This window comes from Myotis lucifugus, unplaced genomic scaffold (assembly GCF_000147115.1).
Source record: "Myotis lucifugus unplaced genomic scaffold, Myoluc2.0 scaffold_11, whole genome shotgun sequence".
Lineage (NCBI taxonomy): Eukaryota > Metazoa > Chordata > Mammalia > Chiroptera > Vespertilionidae > Myotis > Myotis lucifugus.
This window is the reverse complement of record NW_005871059.1, coordinates 4,038,934-4,053,123: the sequence shown is the minus strand read 5'-3', so window position 1 is coordinate 4,053,123 and position 14,190 is coordinate 4,038,934. Positions and strand designations below refer to the sequence as shown.

General features: G+C 40.2%; 1 protein-coding gene across 15 annotated transcripts in view; it reads left to right on the top strand.

The window, feature by feature from the left end:
* Positions 1-14,190, top strand: part of SASH1 (SAM and SH3 domain containing 1) — a 290,860-nt gene that overhangs the window by 225,471 nt on the left and 51,199 nt on the right. For all 15 annotated transcript variants that reach the window (XM_023750149.1, XM_023750155.1, XM_023750156.1 and 12 more), the window contains one exon: positions 4,085-4,186. In XM_023750149.1, coding sequence (XP_023605917.1) covers positions 4,085-4,186 — 102 coding nt within the window. The remainder of the gene's footprint in view (positions 1-4,084; positions 4,187-14,190) is intronic.

The following is a 14,190-nucleotide window of genomic DNA, read 5'->3' as shown; positions in this document are numbered from 1 at the left end:
AAAAAAAGTCAAGCTCATTAATTAAAAAAAAATGTTTAGGGGGAATCTAGGTAATTGTTGTACTCTAAATAACACAATTTCCGGGTGCTAATTTTAAGAGCGCACATAGCTCTTTGCAAGTAAATTTATGGTATTCAAAACTTGGACTAGTTCCAGAAGGCTTAAAAGCCCATGAGATATTTGGAAACCACAGTTTATTCACTTACCTGTGTGAGTGAGGATGGGAGAGTAAAGCTTTGGATGAAAGAGAACATGATTATTTTGGTGTGATGGTACCAGCAATGATTTAGCTATGTTGTAGAGAAATATGTTTGTTGACATTTTAATGGAGAGAACTATCTGTAGGAAATAAGAGACTTGTGACCATGATTTAATAATCATATTTTCTAAAAAATATTATAATACTAATGATTGCTCATGTGACTTGATCTAGTGACTAAATATTATATAGTTATTTATCTGATATATGTCTCTGATAAATATGTGTCCACAAAGTCACATCTGTGTGAGAGTTCAAAATAAAGTCCTTAAGATATATATATATCTATATCTATATCTATATATATCTATATATCTATATATCTATATCTATATATCTATATCTATATCTATATCTATATCTATATCTATATCTATATCTATATATATATATATTTTTTTAAGAGTCCTTGAGTTCTGGTGTGGCACAGTGGTTAAGTGTCAACCCATGAACCAGGAGGTCACAGTTCAATTCCTGGTCAGGGCACATACCCTGAGTTGCAGGCTCAATCCCCAGTAGGAGGCATGCAGGAGGGAGCATGCAGGAGGCAGCCTATCAGTGATTCTCTCTCATCATTGATGTTTCTCTCTCTCCCCCTCTCCCTTCCTCTCTCTGAAATCAACAAAAACATATTTAGGAAAAAAAGTTCTTGATGTTTGTTACTGACTTGACTGATGTTTTGGCATTGTGAACTTTTCTTAATGCCAGTGTCTTATATCAACTTCCTAGAATCAGAGCCTGAATTGAGGATTCTTATGTACATGATTTATTGAGAAACTTCTAAGTGCTGAGAGAGGGAGGCAGAGAAAGAAGCTGGACAGAGATGGGATTTCAGGGCAAGTGTAGCCTCAGCCTGATTCCTTAGGGAGTGGGGAGCCCAGAAAGGTGAATTACATTATAGAACTTGTCCTGCCGGAGAAAAAGAGGTTTCAAACTGATGGGGAGCAGGGAGCAGGGAGCAATCAGCCGTCAGCAGTCTTCTAGGCAGCTCTGGGGAAACAGCTCCTCGTGGGGAGACAACCACACACAGAGATGCCCCAGATAGGGGATAGGTGAATAGTTTTGTAAAGGGAGTCTGGGCACCTGGTATACCAGAGAACCACTTGATGAACTGGGAATCTGTATATGTTTTTGAGTTATTTCCTTGTAGCAGCTATTGGAGCATCAGTCACAGTGATTTTGACAATTAGAGAGGCTTATGGAGAGCAAGAAAGTGATTGAGGTTTTCTTTTAATAGATCCCAGGGGGTGAAATCGGAAAGGATTTATCTCAGAGAAGAAGCAGAAAAGAGTTTAATCACTTTTCTCAAGTATATGAGGGATTATTAAACAGTACATCTTCAGGATGCACTGAAGAGTGTTTTATTTTGCTTTAATCTCAACTGAGGGCAGAATAAAAGGAAATGAATTAAAATTGCAGCTGGAGGGGATTTGGAGGAGATATAATACAAATGTTCTTTCCAATAAGCACTCTTAGAAATGGGAACATTTTAGAATATCTCTCCCTACAGGTCTTTAAGACAGAATAAGCATTAGTCTACTAACAATGGCCATTCCCTCTAAGAATTATGTCATAGACTTCAAGTATAAGAAAACTATAAGACTAGGAAAAATAGGATGTAAGAGAGTATTTCCTTCTCAGAGAGACAGATACACACACACACACACACACACACACACTTTAAAATGTCATTATTTAAAAAATTCTGGGAATTAAACTAACAATTTATAAATTTTATTATATATATTTTTATATATATTCTCAATTGAAATGATCAGTTGTTTTTCCTTCATGAAGTTATATTTAAGTCAACACTTCTTAAGGAGCAAAGTGGAATATAAAAATATAATTATAAATAAAACCAGGTGGGTTTTTTCCCCATAAAATGTACTTTAAAATTTTTAGAGATTGTATTTTGTAACAGGATCATAATAAAACACATAGCCTGTTGAAATTAGGATAACTATAAAAATAAGTGGCCAATTTGGAATCTATATTAGAAGAAATACAGGTACTCTTAGGCCCCAAAGTAAATGATGGAAATGAACAGATAGAAGAAAAATATTAATTCTGTTTATGATTGACTAATTAGGAATTTGTCTTGCTTTTAAAGATTAAGTTTATTTAGTGGCTCCTAGGGGTCTGGGCTAAGGCTGAGTATAAAAGTAGAGCATAAGCCCTGGCCAGTGTTGCTCAGTGGTGAGAATGACAGCTATGCACCGAAGGGTCACTGGTTCGATTCCTGGTCAGGGGCATGTACCCGGGTTGTGGGTTTGCTCCCCACTCTGGGTTGAGGCATGTGTGGGAGGCAACCAATTGATGTGTCTCTCTCACATCGATGTGTTTCTCTCTGTCTCTCCCTCTTTTTCCCTCCCTCTCTGCCTTCCTTCTACTCTCTCTGAAAAGCAATGGAAAAGATACCCTCTGGTGAGGATTACAAAAAAAGTAGACCATAGACTTGGAGTAAATAAGTAACCCAGGTTGCTCAGGTGGCTGCTATCCCGATAATACAGTAAGAAATCAGCATTGCAGAAACCAGTATATCAAGCATTCTGGTACATCGTGTAAACATTCTACGAAGATTAGAACAATACTAATGCAATGCCCTAAAGTACTAGAAAGATTAAAGTGAGATTAGTGCCCCTGATAGCAAAAGTGCAAATGCCTGGAGTCAGTGTGAGCTCTCCTTATAGTAATGCTATGGTAATACTCTCTTGCACAAGAGCAGTGTGCTAAGAGCTTCCCTGTCTTCTTAATTCTGGTAGAGGCCCGTGAGATGGACTCACTGTCATGCCCATTTTCCTGATGGAAGAACTGAGGCACAGCTCTCAGCAGCTAAGCTCTTGCTCTTTAATCAATACTGTCTGCCTCCGCCTGGTCCAGCTCCTGTCACATGTGCCCACATAAAGAATTTCATAGCAGAGCTGATGCTTTGGAAAGCAGCTGGAGGGACATTGTCAGTTTGGTGGCTTTGCCATGTCCACGGAGCCCCAGTGGTTGAGGGCAGTGTGACACCGTGTCCTGGGCTGTCAGGTCAGATGTTTCCATTGTTTGGTGGCTTTATTCATGGAACAAGATTTGATCAGTGCCTTAAATTCATATATGAAAAGTGCTTTATAGTAAAATTTTAATGCCTGACGGTTTCATTGTAGTATGTAGCAGAGTAAATTTCTGTGTGTTTTATGAAAACACACCTGGAACTTTTTACATTGCCAATTTTCTATAATATTTCACTTGTCTTTTTGTGTTTTTCAAAAAAGTAGTTTCTAAACGCCAACTCTCAATGTCTCTGCACATATTCTAGATCCGTTGTTCTTTCCTGTCACCCACAAGGGTCCCCAGTAAATCCCATTGTATTTATTAGGTGTTAACATTGAACTGGTCACTTAAACAATCTAGAACAAGAAGAGCAAATGATTTTAAAATATCAGTTTCAGGCTTTCACTGCTTTGTTCAAATGTTCATAGTCTACCGTATCGTGTCTTCTACAAAGAGAGGTAATTCAGAGGCTGAACAGCAAACAAATTTTGCTATAAAACTTACATTGAACTGTGAGAGATGAGTTTTGATGTCAGAGGGAGGAAATCGAGGTTCTTTTTGGAAGACAGAATATGAAGAGTCGGTGTGGCTGTTGCTTTAAGACAGATGAAAAGCCACAGGGCAGGGCGTGGGTCTTTCTTTTGGTTTTGTGAACCTGGCCTTTGGCTGGCTGGCACTTTGTCACCTATAGTGGCACGAGGAAGGTGCCACAGTGTTCTCTCTGCTGCTTGGTAGACAATGTCGGCGATTATTTCCATTTCAATCTTCTTTTTCCTCTCGTGGCAGCTCAAGGAGTACGAGGCCCAGCACCGGCAGTCAACTGCCTTGGACCCCGCCGACTGGCCGGAAGGCTCTTACCCCACATTCGATGGCTCATCAAACTGCAATGTAAGTTTGCTTTGTCTTTGAGCATCCTGACCAGCTCTAGTGAAAAGGGACGGCCTATGCATTTCAGCCTTGCAATGACTTCCAGCAGTTAACTCCCACCAGGACCTGAAAAGGAGCGGATCTTCCTACATGTTAACTCAGTGTTCTTTACCCAGTAGAAACTCATCTAGTCAGAATTGGACTACCCCTGCTGTTTTTCTTTTCTAATTGTAGTAACGTATACATAACTTAGAATTTACCATTATACGCATTTTTAAGTGTTTGTTTCAGTAGCATTAAGTGTATTCATGTTGCTGGGCAACCAGCACCACAGTCCACTTCCAGAGCTTGTTCATCATCTAAAATAGAAATCCCATAACCAATAAATAATTACTTCCTCTCCTCCTCTCCCCACAGCCCCTGGGAAGCGCCATTCCACTTTCAGTCTCTGAATGTGACTATTCTAGGTACCTCATATAAGTGAAATTAAAATATATTTGACCTTTTGGGTCTGGTTTATTTCACTTAGCACAATGTTTGCAAGGTTCATTTATGCTGCAGCATATACTTCATTCCTTTTGGTGGATGATTAAGTGGAATACTGATTCTGCTGTACATAAAAACTGCATTTTGTTTATCCATTCATCTGTTGATAGACACTTGGAGGTTTCCACTTTTTGGCTGTTGTGAAAAATGCTGCTCTGATCATTGGTATGCAAGTATCTGTTTGAGTCTGCTGTCAATTCCTTTGGGTATATACCTAGGATTGGAATTTCTGAATCAGAAGGTAGTTCTGTGTTTAACTCTTTTGAGGAACCTCCATACTGTTTTCCATAGGACTGGGCCATTTTACATTCCTGGCAGTAATGCGTGAAAGTTATAATTTATCTACTCCCTTCCCCTATTTTTGGATAATAGTCATCCAATGGATGTGAACTAGTATCTCATTGTCATTTTGATTTTCATTTCCCTAATGACTAAGATGTTGATTATTGTTTTATGTGTTTATTGGCCATTTGTATATCCTTGGAGGAATGTCTATTCAAGTTCTTTGTCCATTCTTGAATTGGGTTTTATTTTGTTGTTGGTTGTTAAGTTGTGGCAGTTCTTTATATATTCTGGGTGTTAAGCTCTTATTGGAAACACGATTTGTAAATATTTACTTCCATTCTATGGGTTGCCTTTTCATAGTCTAATTTGTATTTTTCTTTTGTTGCCTGTACTTTAGTATCATATCCAAGAAATCATTGCCAAGTTTAAGGTCAGGAAGGCTTTCTCCTATATTTTCATTTTAGAGTTTTATAGTTTTAGCTCTTGAAGTTTAGTTCTTTGACCCATATTTGGTTAATGTTTGCATATGATGTAACATATGGGTCCAGCTTCATCCTTTTGCAGGTAGATATCCAGTGTTCCTGAACCATTTTTTATTTTAATTTTTTATTGATTTCAGAGAGGAAGGGAGAAGTAGAGAGAGAGAAACATCAATGAGAGAATCATTGATTCGCTGCCTCCTGCATGCCCCTACTGGGGATCGAGCCCGCAACTCAGGCATGTACCCTGACTGGGAATGGAACCATGACCTCCTGGTTCATAGGTGGATGCTCAACCACTGAGCCACACCAACTGGGCCTGAACCATTTTTTAAAAAAGACTCTCCTTCCCCCCATTAAATGGTCTTGGTACCCTTTTTTCTTTTTTTAATATTTTTATTGATTTTAGAGAGGAAGGGAGAGGGCGAGAGAGAGATAGAACCATCAATGATGAGAGAGAATCATTGATTGGCTGCCCCCTACACAACCCCCACTGGGGATCAAGCCCACAACTCAGGCATGTGCCTTTGACCGGAATCGAACCTGGGACTCTTCAGTCTGCAGGCTGGCACCCTAGCCCAGTGGTCGGCAAACTCATTAGTCAACAGAGCCAAATATCAACAGTACAATGATTGAAATTTCTTTTGATAGCCAAATTTTTTAAACTTAAACTATATAGGTAGGTACATTGTTATTAACTTAATTAGGGTACTCCTAAGGCTTAGGAAGAGCCACACTCAAGGGGCCAAAGAGCCGCAAGTGGCTCGCGAGCTGCAGTTTGCTGACCACTGCCCTAGCCACTGAGCCAAATCAGCTAGGGCGAGAATTTTACTTTTCATTTTCCATTTTTGTGGATTATTATTCATGCTGTTTTAATGTGACCAAAACAGTGCTTCTTAAACTACAAGTTCCACAGGGATTTTAGGAATTAAAATTCCAATGTTTCAAGTCTACATTTCATGGTGCCATCATCCAACTGGCAAGTCTTCTGTTATGGACTAGTTTTGTTTGTTAGGGCATCTGTTTCTTAATATCTGGAAGCAACTCTACCTTCACATAGTCAGCCTCTTTCTTCTATCTATGCTCCACATAGCCAGTCGTATTTCTAAAACATACCTTTTTCCTTGCAAGCCTGTGTTTTTAAAAAGCCTGATTGTTTCCTGGTTCTATCCTATACATTCCGAAGTTTTTGGATGTGATCGTGCTTTAAATCAATTTCTCCACTCTCGCCTGTCACCTCCTCTCCCAGTAGTCTCCACTCCAGCCACATGGACCCTGCATGCGTTACTGAATGCAGCTTGTATTTTCACGCTTTCTGTTTTCGTTCAGGCAATTTCCTCGGCCTAAAATATATTCCTTCAAATTGCAGGTGAAAATTTATGCATCCTGCAAAGTGAAGCCAAACTGCCTATGAAACTTCTTTTAACCTCCTCATGTAGAGTTGATTGCCTCCTATTCTGTGCGTTTGCAAAACCAGCTTTACATGAAGCCTAAAGTTATACTAGAGTACTAGAATTCTTTGTTAAATATTCCTACCCCCTCGGACGTTGTGAGCTCCTTGAGCAAGAAAGGCATGCTGTGTTACTATGTCTCTAGTGAGTGCCTAGCTTCGTGTCCAGCACATGTTGTGTGTTTGAAAAATGTTTAGGGAACAAAGTTGTATTTGAATGTTTTTGCTTCCTGGCTGCTTTGGAGCATGTTTTATGTTTTGCAACTACACACTCAGTCCTTGCCTTTGTTTGCAGCTAAGCAACAAATGATGGCTTATCAGAAGTAAATAGAACCCCCCTGCTACCTTCTTTTCCACTATTTCTAGAATCCAGCACCAGATTTCCATTGCAGCTAAGAAAAATCCCCAAAAGATTATTAATTTGGGAGCCTTGCCTGGGTTGCTCTCGTGTGAAGGAGACTGAGACGTTGCCATTTATGATAATAAATGTGTTATGCGCTGGCCAGCAGCATGTCCTGGGACTATGAGGTAATCAAAAGAACCATGGCGGTGGTTTGCAGTGTGCCTTTTCGGGTCTGTTATCCCCAAATCCTAAATCTAACATACTATAAATGTAATTCATGAACCTAAGGAATCATGAAGAATAGACACAGTAACTCAGGACTGATGTGAGTCAAACCCAACTCAGGGAAGAACACAAAGACCCAGTTGTCCACAGTAGGTCCTTTAGTGAGACTCACTGTGCACTGTCCTGATTAATAGCATCTGAGTCAAGGGATGGGGAGAAGACTGTCCATTCAGAGAACCAGGACTGTCTTAACACCCCACACACTGAGACGGCACGGCAAGAGGCTTGGCTCATTTAGAAAACAGTTAATATAACTTGAGTGCTCTAGCTTTGAGTGAGGTGCTAAGAAAGCATTCTTTAAAAAATATATATATATATATTTATTTCAGAGAGGAAGGGAGAGGGAGAGAGAGAGATAGAAACATCAATGATGAGAGAGAATCATCGATTGGCTGCCTCCTGCATGCCTCCTACTGGGGATCGAGCCCACAACCTGGGCATGTGCCCTTGGCCGGAATTGAACTTGGGACCCTTCAGTCCCGCAGGCTGACGCTCTGTCCACTGAACCAAACCAGCTAGGGCAAGAAAGCATTCTTCTTTTTTTCTTTATTGATTAAGGTATTACATGTGTGTCTTATCCCCCCATTGTCCCCCTCACCCACTCATGCCCTCACCCCCCTGGTGTCTGTGTCCATTGATTAGGCTTATATGCATGCATACAAGTCCTTTGGTTGATCTCTCCCCCTTCCCCCCACACTCCCCTACCTTCCCTCTGAGGTTTGATGGTCTGATTGATGCTTCTCTGTCTCTGGATCTGTTTTTGTTCATCAGTGTATATTATTAATTATATTTCACAAATGAGTGAGATCATGTGATATTTATCTTTCTCTGACTGGCTTATTTCGCTTAGCATAATGCTCTCCAGTTCCATCCATGCTGTTGCAAGTGTTAACAATTCCTTCTTTTTTACCGCAGCGTAGTATTCCATTGTGTAGATGTACCATAGTTTTTTAATGCACTCATCTGCTGATGGGCACTTAGGCTGTTTCTAAATCTTAGCTATTGTAAATTGTGCTGCTATGAACATAGGGGTGCACATATCCTTTCTGATTGGTGTTTCTAGTTTCTTGGGATATAGTCCTAGAAGTGGGATCACTGGGTCAAATGGGAGTTCCATTTTAGTTTTTTGAGGAACCTCCATACTGTTCTCCACAGTGGCTGCACCAGTCTGCATTCCCACCAGCAGTGCACGAGGGTTCCTGTTTCTCTGCATCCTCGCCAGCACTTGTCATTTGTTGATTTGTTGATGATAGCCATTCTGACAGGTGTGAGATGGTACCTCATTGTTGTTTTGATTTGCATCTCTCGGATAATTGGGGACTTTGAGCATGTTTCCATATGTCTCTTGGCCTTCCTTATGTCCTCTTTCAAGAGGTATCTATTTAGGTCCGTTGCCCATTTTTTGATTGGGTTGTTTATCTTCCTTTTGTTAAGTTGTATGAGTTCCCTGTAAATGTTGGAGATTAAACCCTTGGTTTGTTGGACTTCTTTCAGAGGGTGAACCAGAACCATCACCTCGGTGTAAACTGTCAGAATGAATGGGTTCTTCTTAAAAGGTGGACATTTCATTCCTTGAGCAGTTGTTTGTTTGTTTGGGGGATATCTACGAAGTGCTTGCTGTGTACCAGGCATAGTGCTCGACATTCGGCTTCCAAAGGTGGAATGAAGGAGAAAGAGACAGGCATACATACACTGCAGTGTTAAAGTCACCCCTGCAGAGACTCAAGATGCCATGGACACACTTACACTATTGCTTTTTTAGCAAACTTTCTTCATAGATGCATCAAAGATAAAGTCAGCCAAGCCTAGTTGGACAAAGGGCCAGGAATACCATATGCTCCCTCCAATTCAGCACAATCTTCCAGAAGCTCTGGGGATGATTTCCCTGTCTGCTGAGGGATGTAGAAAAGACAGGCTATTCAGCAATGGAGAGAGTTTTCTGAAACTGTATTATTGACCCCGTGTATTTTGCTAGCTGACTTTCTGCAGTCACCCTGTTCATGGTCACTTACAGTCACGCTGCTCATTACTACAGCCACCCATGGTTGGCACTGAAGTTCGCTTGAACTTCACTGAAATCCTTCACTGAAATCACCCCTCTTACCCTGACTTCAGTCTGTCCTGTGTTTTTGTGGAAACTCGAATGAAACTCCATCCAAAATATTCCTTCTCAGTTATTCTGGATTTGCCGGATAACAGAGTAATGAATTTCAGATAATTCCCCCTGTGTCCTACTACGGCCGCCATGGGTTAGGCGCTTTGATTATCTTTTGTGCAAGAGTCAGGGTTTTTCAGTTTTCTATCGATTCTTTTCTGTACTGAGATGTAAATAGCCCACTGGCCATAGCCTGGAATGCCCAGGCCATGGAAGTTTCGGGGATCATAAGGCCTTTGTCACCAGACCTCAATGCCTATATTGATGTCTGTCCTGCTTTAGGATTTCATTTGCATTGATTTATAGGCTTCCCCACCCCCATAGCTGGCATTAGATAATTGCATGTTGCTTCACAATACATCCATGGTCACATTCCTGGTTTCCAAGAATGTAAAGTACTAAAGATAGTTACCAAGGGAAGTGAAAAATAGCTTTCTCTTTGCCAGAAGAGAATCAGTTCTCTGCTGCTTTTCGTTAATAATAAACTTCTGTCGTGAGTGTATGAGTTGTTAAAAAAAAAGAGTTTCTGATCGAGCCCTTGATTCCTTGTTAAATATCTGAATGTTTGTTTTAATTTTTTTTCATTTTATTTTGGTAAATTTTGTTTTCATTTGCCTCCTGCAGGGGAAAGGTTATAAGACTTCTTATTTTAAGCTTTCAACTTCGTGCCTGGAGGTTCAGTTTACCGTCTGGTTAAGAAAATGCTTAAAGAAAATATGCTCTCCATCTTTGGGGTTTATTTTTTTCCCTAGGCGTAAGTTTTAGTGAATCATAGTTTTTATGTTTCTATAAAATTGGTACTTAAGAGTCGGTGACCTGTACCTGGTGCTTAAATAGTGATGAAAATGCTTGCAGTGAAGAAACACGAGAAACTGTCAAATGGTAAATTATTTGATCACGATGCTATTTAAATTATCTTCTAAAACATGTAATGTATAAAGAAAAAAATTAAAGTGACAATTAGGCCAGTAAAGCGCCAAAACTGTTAGAAGCCAACGGTAAACATCTGTTTTGGTCCCGTTCCGTTGTTTTGCTTTATCCAGAATATGTTCCAGAAAAAGTTGGAATTGTGTTTCTGTGTCTGGAGCTCTTTAGTAGGATGAAGCAACCATGGTGAAATATTTTGTAGCTGAGTTATTTTGTAAAGCCAGTCATCATTTCATAACTGATCACTTTTACATTTGGGGAAATTCAGAGTTGGAAAAGATCTGTGAGAAGAATGCTATACGAATGTCGTAACTGCGGTGTTATAATAATACCTTACATCCGTGTGTGCATCTCTTTAGAGCCTTTCATTCCAACTCTAAATATATCTTTGCCACTAACGTGGCCTGAGCTACAGGGGAGCCAAGGGATTGAACTGTGTTTAAAGTTCTGGGTAACAGAGAGACAGAATACCAGGTGGCCATTTCTTCCTTTTACAAAGTACTATTTTAAGTGTTTCCTTGATTGAGGACTTTCAAGGTCTCCACTAAAATATCCCCATATTATGAGATATTTTGGGTGGCATAATGCAAGATTGTTCAATCTTTTGGGAGCCTTCTAAAATTATGACCAAAAACTTGTGTCTTACCAGAAGTCATTTTACTTAGGCTTATGGAGACATTTCACCTGCCTTTTTAGCTGCCATTGTCTTTAAGCCAGAGATTTCAGGTTCAGTGTTTTGGTGGGAAAGGTGGCCATAGCCTTCGTCTAACCTAGAGCTTCCCAAGAGCTAACAGGCTGAGGTCCAGGAGAACCTCCCACAAAGTTACTTTTTTGATAGTTCTTACAGTGAATGGCTTAATTTCTGTTATGGCCAAAGAAAAGGCTAACGGTTCAGTCACTTCGTGCAGAATGTGGAAGAGCAGAGCTCGTGCTCACGGGGTGCCCCTTGCGGAGTAGAGTGGCGTGTCCTTCTGTTCCTCTGAAGGTCGTCCATGTATCCAAGGTGTCCTTGTTACATGTTCTGGGTCCAATAAGATTTTGAAAAGATTGGCTAGTCTTCATGTGTTTATGTTGAGTATGTTTCTTTTACAGGGTGAATTTCTAGACATTGTCCATAAAATAAAATGTATCTTGTTTTATTTTTATATTTCAAAGATATTAAAAGAAAATATAAATGAAATATCATTAGCTTTCTCCATTGGGGGGCATTCCTAAAGAAGATTCCTAAAGAAGACTTTTAAAAATGCCCAGTTGGTATGGTTTAGTGGTTGAGCATTGAACCATGCACCAGAAGGTCACCAGTTCCATTCCAGGTCAGGGCATATGGTGGGGTTGCTGGCTTGATCCCCAGCAGGCGGTGTGCAGGAGGCAGCTGATCAATGTTGATGTTTCTCTTTCATCAATGTTTCTATCTCACCCTCTCCCTTCCTCTCTCCCTAAAATCAATAAAAACATTAAAAAAATAAAACATAAGAATGACAATACATGGTGAATATACAATTTTTTTTCCACCATTAGATATTCTTAGCAATTGAAAACATACATGATTTTCATATTCTTGCTGACTTTGAGTGAATAGTTACTGAATGGATAACTTATGTGAAAATTAACCTATACCACAGTATTAGAGTTGGCATTATAGGTTCAGTAAAGGCATCTGCACAAAACGGATGACCATCTGTCTACTTTTAGGCTCTTATATTATTGTGTTTTGTAAGAACATTTAAGAGAGGGTAAATTCCAAGCATAAAAATAACTTACATTTCTGAATAAACTGTGCCTTTAATGGCTTTTTAAAAATATCTCTTTTGGTAGAGATTTTTTTTTTTAAATCCTCACCCGAGGATATTTTTTCCCATTGATTTTTTTTTTTCCAGAGAGAGTGGAGGGGAGGGTAGAGGTGGGAAGAGAGACACATCGATTGGTTGCCACCCTTTTTCATCGGGGCCAGGGATAGGACTTGCAACCAAGGAATGTGCCCTTGACCAGGAATCGAACCTGTCCGCAGGCCAATGCTCTAAGCACTGAGCAAAACTGGTCAGGGTGCTACAGGATTTCCCCCCTTAATTCTTACGCTATGGATTTTAGCTTAAAGGATTCTGATTGGCAAGGTCAGTTTTGATAGGGGCTAGAAAATGGTTCTGCTGTTGAAGCTGTGATGGTGATATTAGCTAGGACTAAACTTAGGATGGTTAGATGTGTTCTTCAGCTCTTTATTTCTTCTTTTTTAAAATAACTTTTAAAAATATGTTTTTATTGATTTTAGGAAAAGAGAGAGAGAAACATCCATTGGATGCCTCCTCCACGCCCCCTACTGGGAATCGAGCCCAAGAACCGGGCATGTGCCTGGACTAGGAATTAAACCTGTGACCTCTCACTCATTCATGGATAATAAAGACCATTACAAACTTTTGAACAATAATAGATACAGAGGCAGAGCTGCCTCAAACTGATTGCCAAACTGCAGTGGGAAGGCCAGAGAGAGTTGGGGGGCAGGAGGGAGGGGAGTAAGAGATCAACCGAAGGACTTGTATGCATGCATATAAGCATAACTAATGGACATAAGACACTGGGGGGTAAGGGAGGGTAGGGGTGTGTCAAGGGCGGGGGGGAAAAAAAGGACACTTATGTAATACCCTTTGTAATACTTTAAGCGAAAAATAAAAAAATATTAAAAAAAAAAAAAACCTGTGACCTCTTGTTGCATGGGACGTCACTGAACTAACTGAGCCACACCGGCCAGGGCTGGCTCTTTATTTCTTGAACAGAGAAAGAGCTTTAATCATTTGACTTGTAACATGACCAGGAGAAAGAGAAATATGGCCCAGCAATAATTTGCCTGAGGGCATTTACAATTTGCCTTGGGATATCAGCAGTTCTTTATACCATGCTTTGTTTCATTGGGCTCCAATAATCAACACTTTTCTAAATTTCCTAAATGTAACTGTGTTAGAAGTAACTTTTGTTGATCCTGGTCTTTAAATGCATACTTGAAGCCTTCGGATGATTATTCAGACATTTAAAAAAATTTGGCTAATGTACAGGAGGAAATATTGCTCTCAATTTTAATAAAAGTGATTTTGAGATTAAAGTGATAGTAAAATAAAATTCTCTTTCATTCCATGGAACAATATGCACAGAGAAGTGTTTGAGAAAAGTAAGTGTGTTCACACCAGCTAGAAGCTGACTGAGAAGCACTGCTTAGATGACTTGTCATTTCCCACATCACCCTCCCATCCCCAGCCTTCGCCCCTGGGCCAAAGTTTGAGGCGTGTGTTTGCTGTGAGTGCTTATGATCATCATATTTTAAAAAGTTAGACAAGAAGGAGGCTCTGGTCTTGGGAAAACCAGGCGTTCGCCAGCGTGGGTAGGCGAGGGAGCTGGTTAAGCTCACAGACTGGAGTCAGATGTTGAGTTCAGACCCTTGCTCTGCCATCTATTAACTCTGCATCTGTGGGCAAACTGCTTCATCTCTTTGTGCCTCAGTCCCTCCCCTGGAAAACAGGGGCAAGCATATCTATCCCGTATAGGTGTTGCAAGGATGAAATGGCCAAA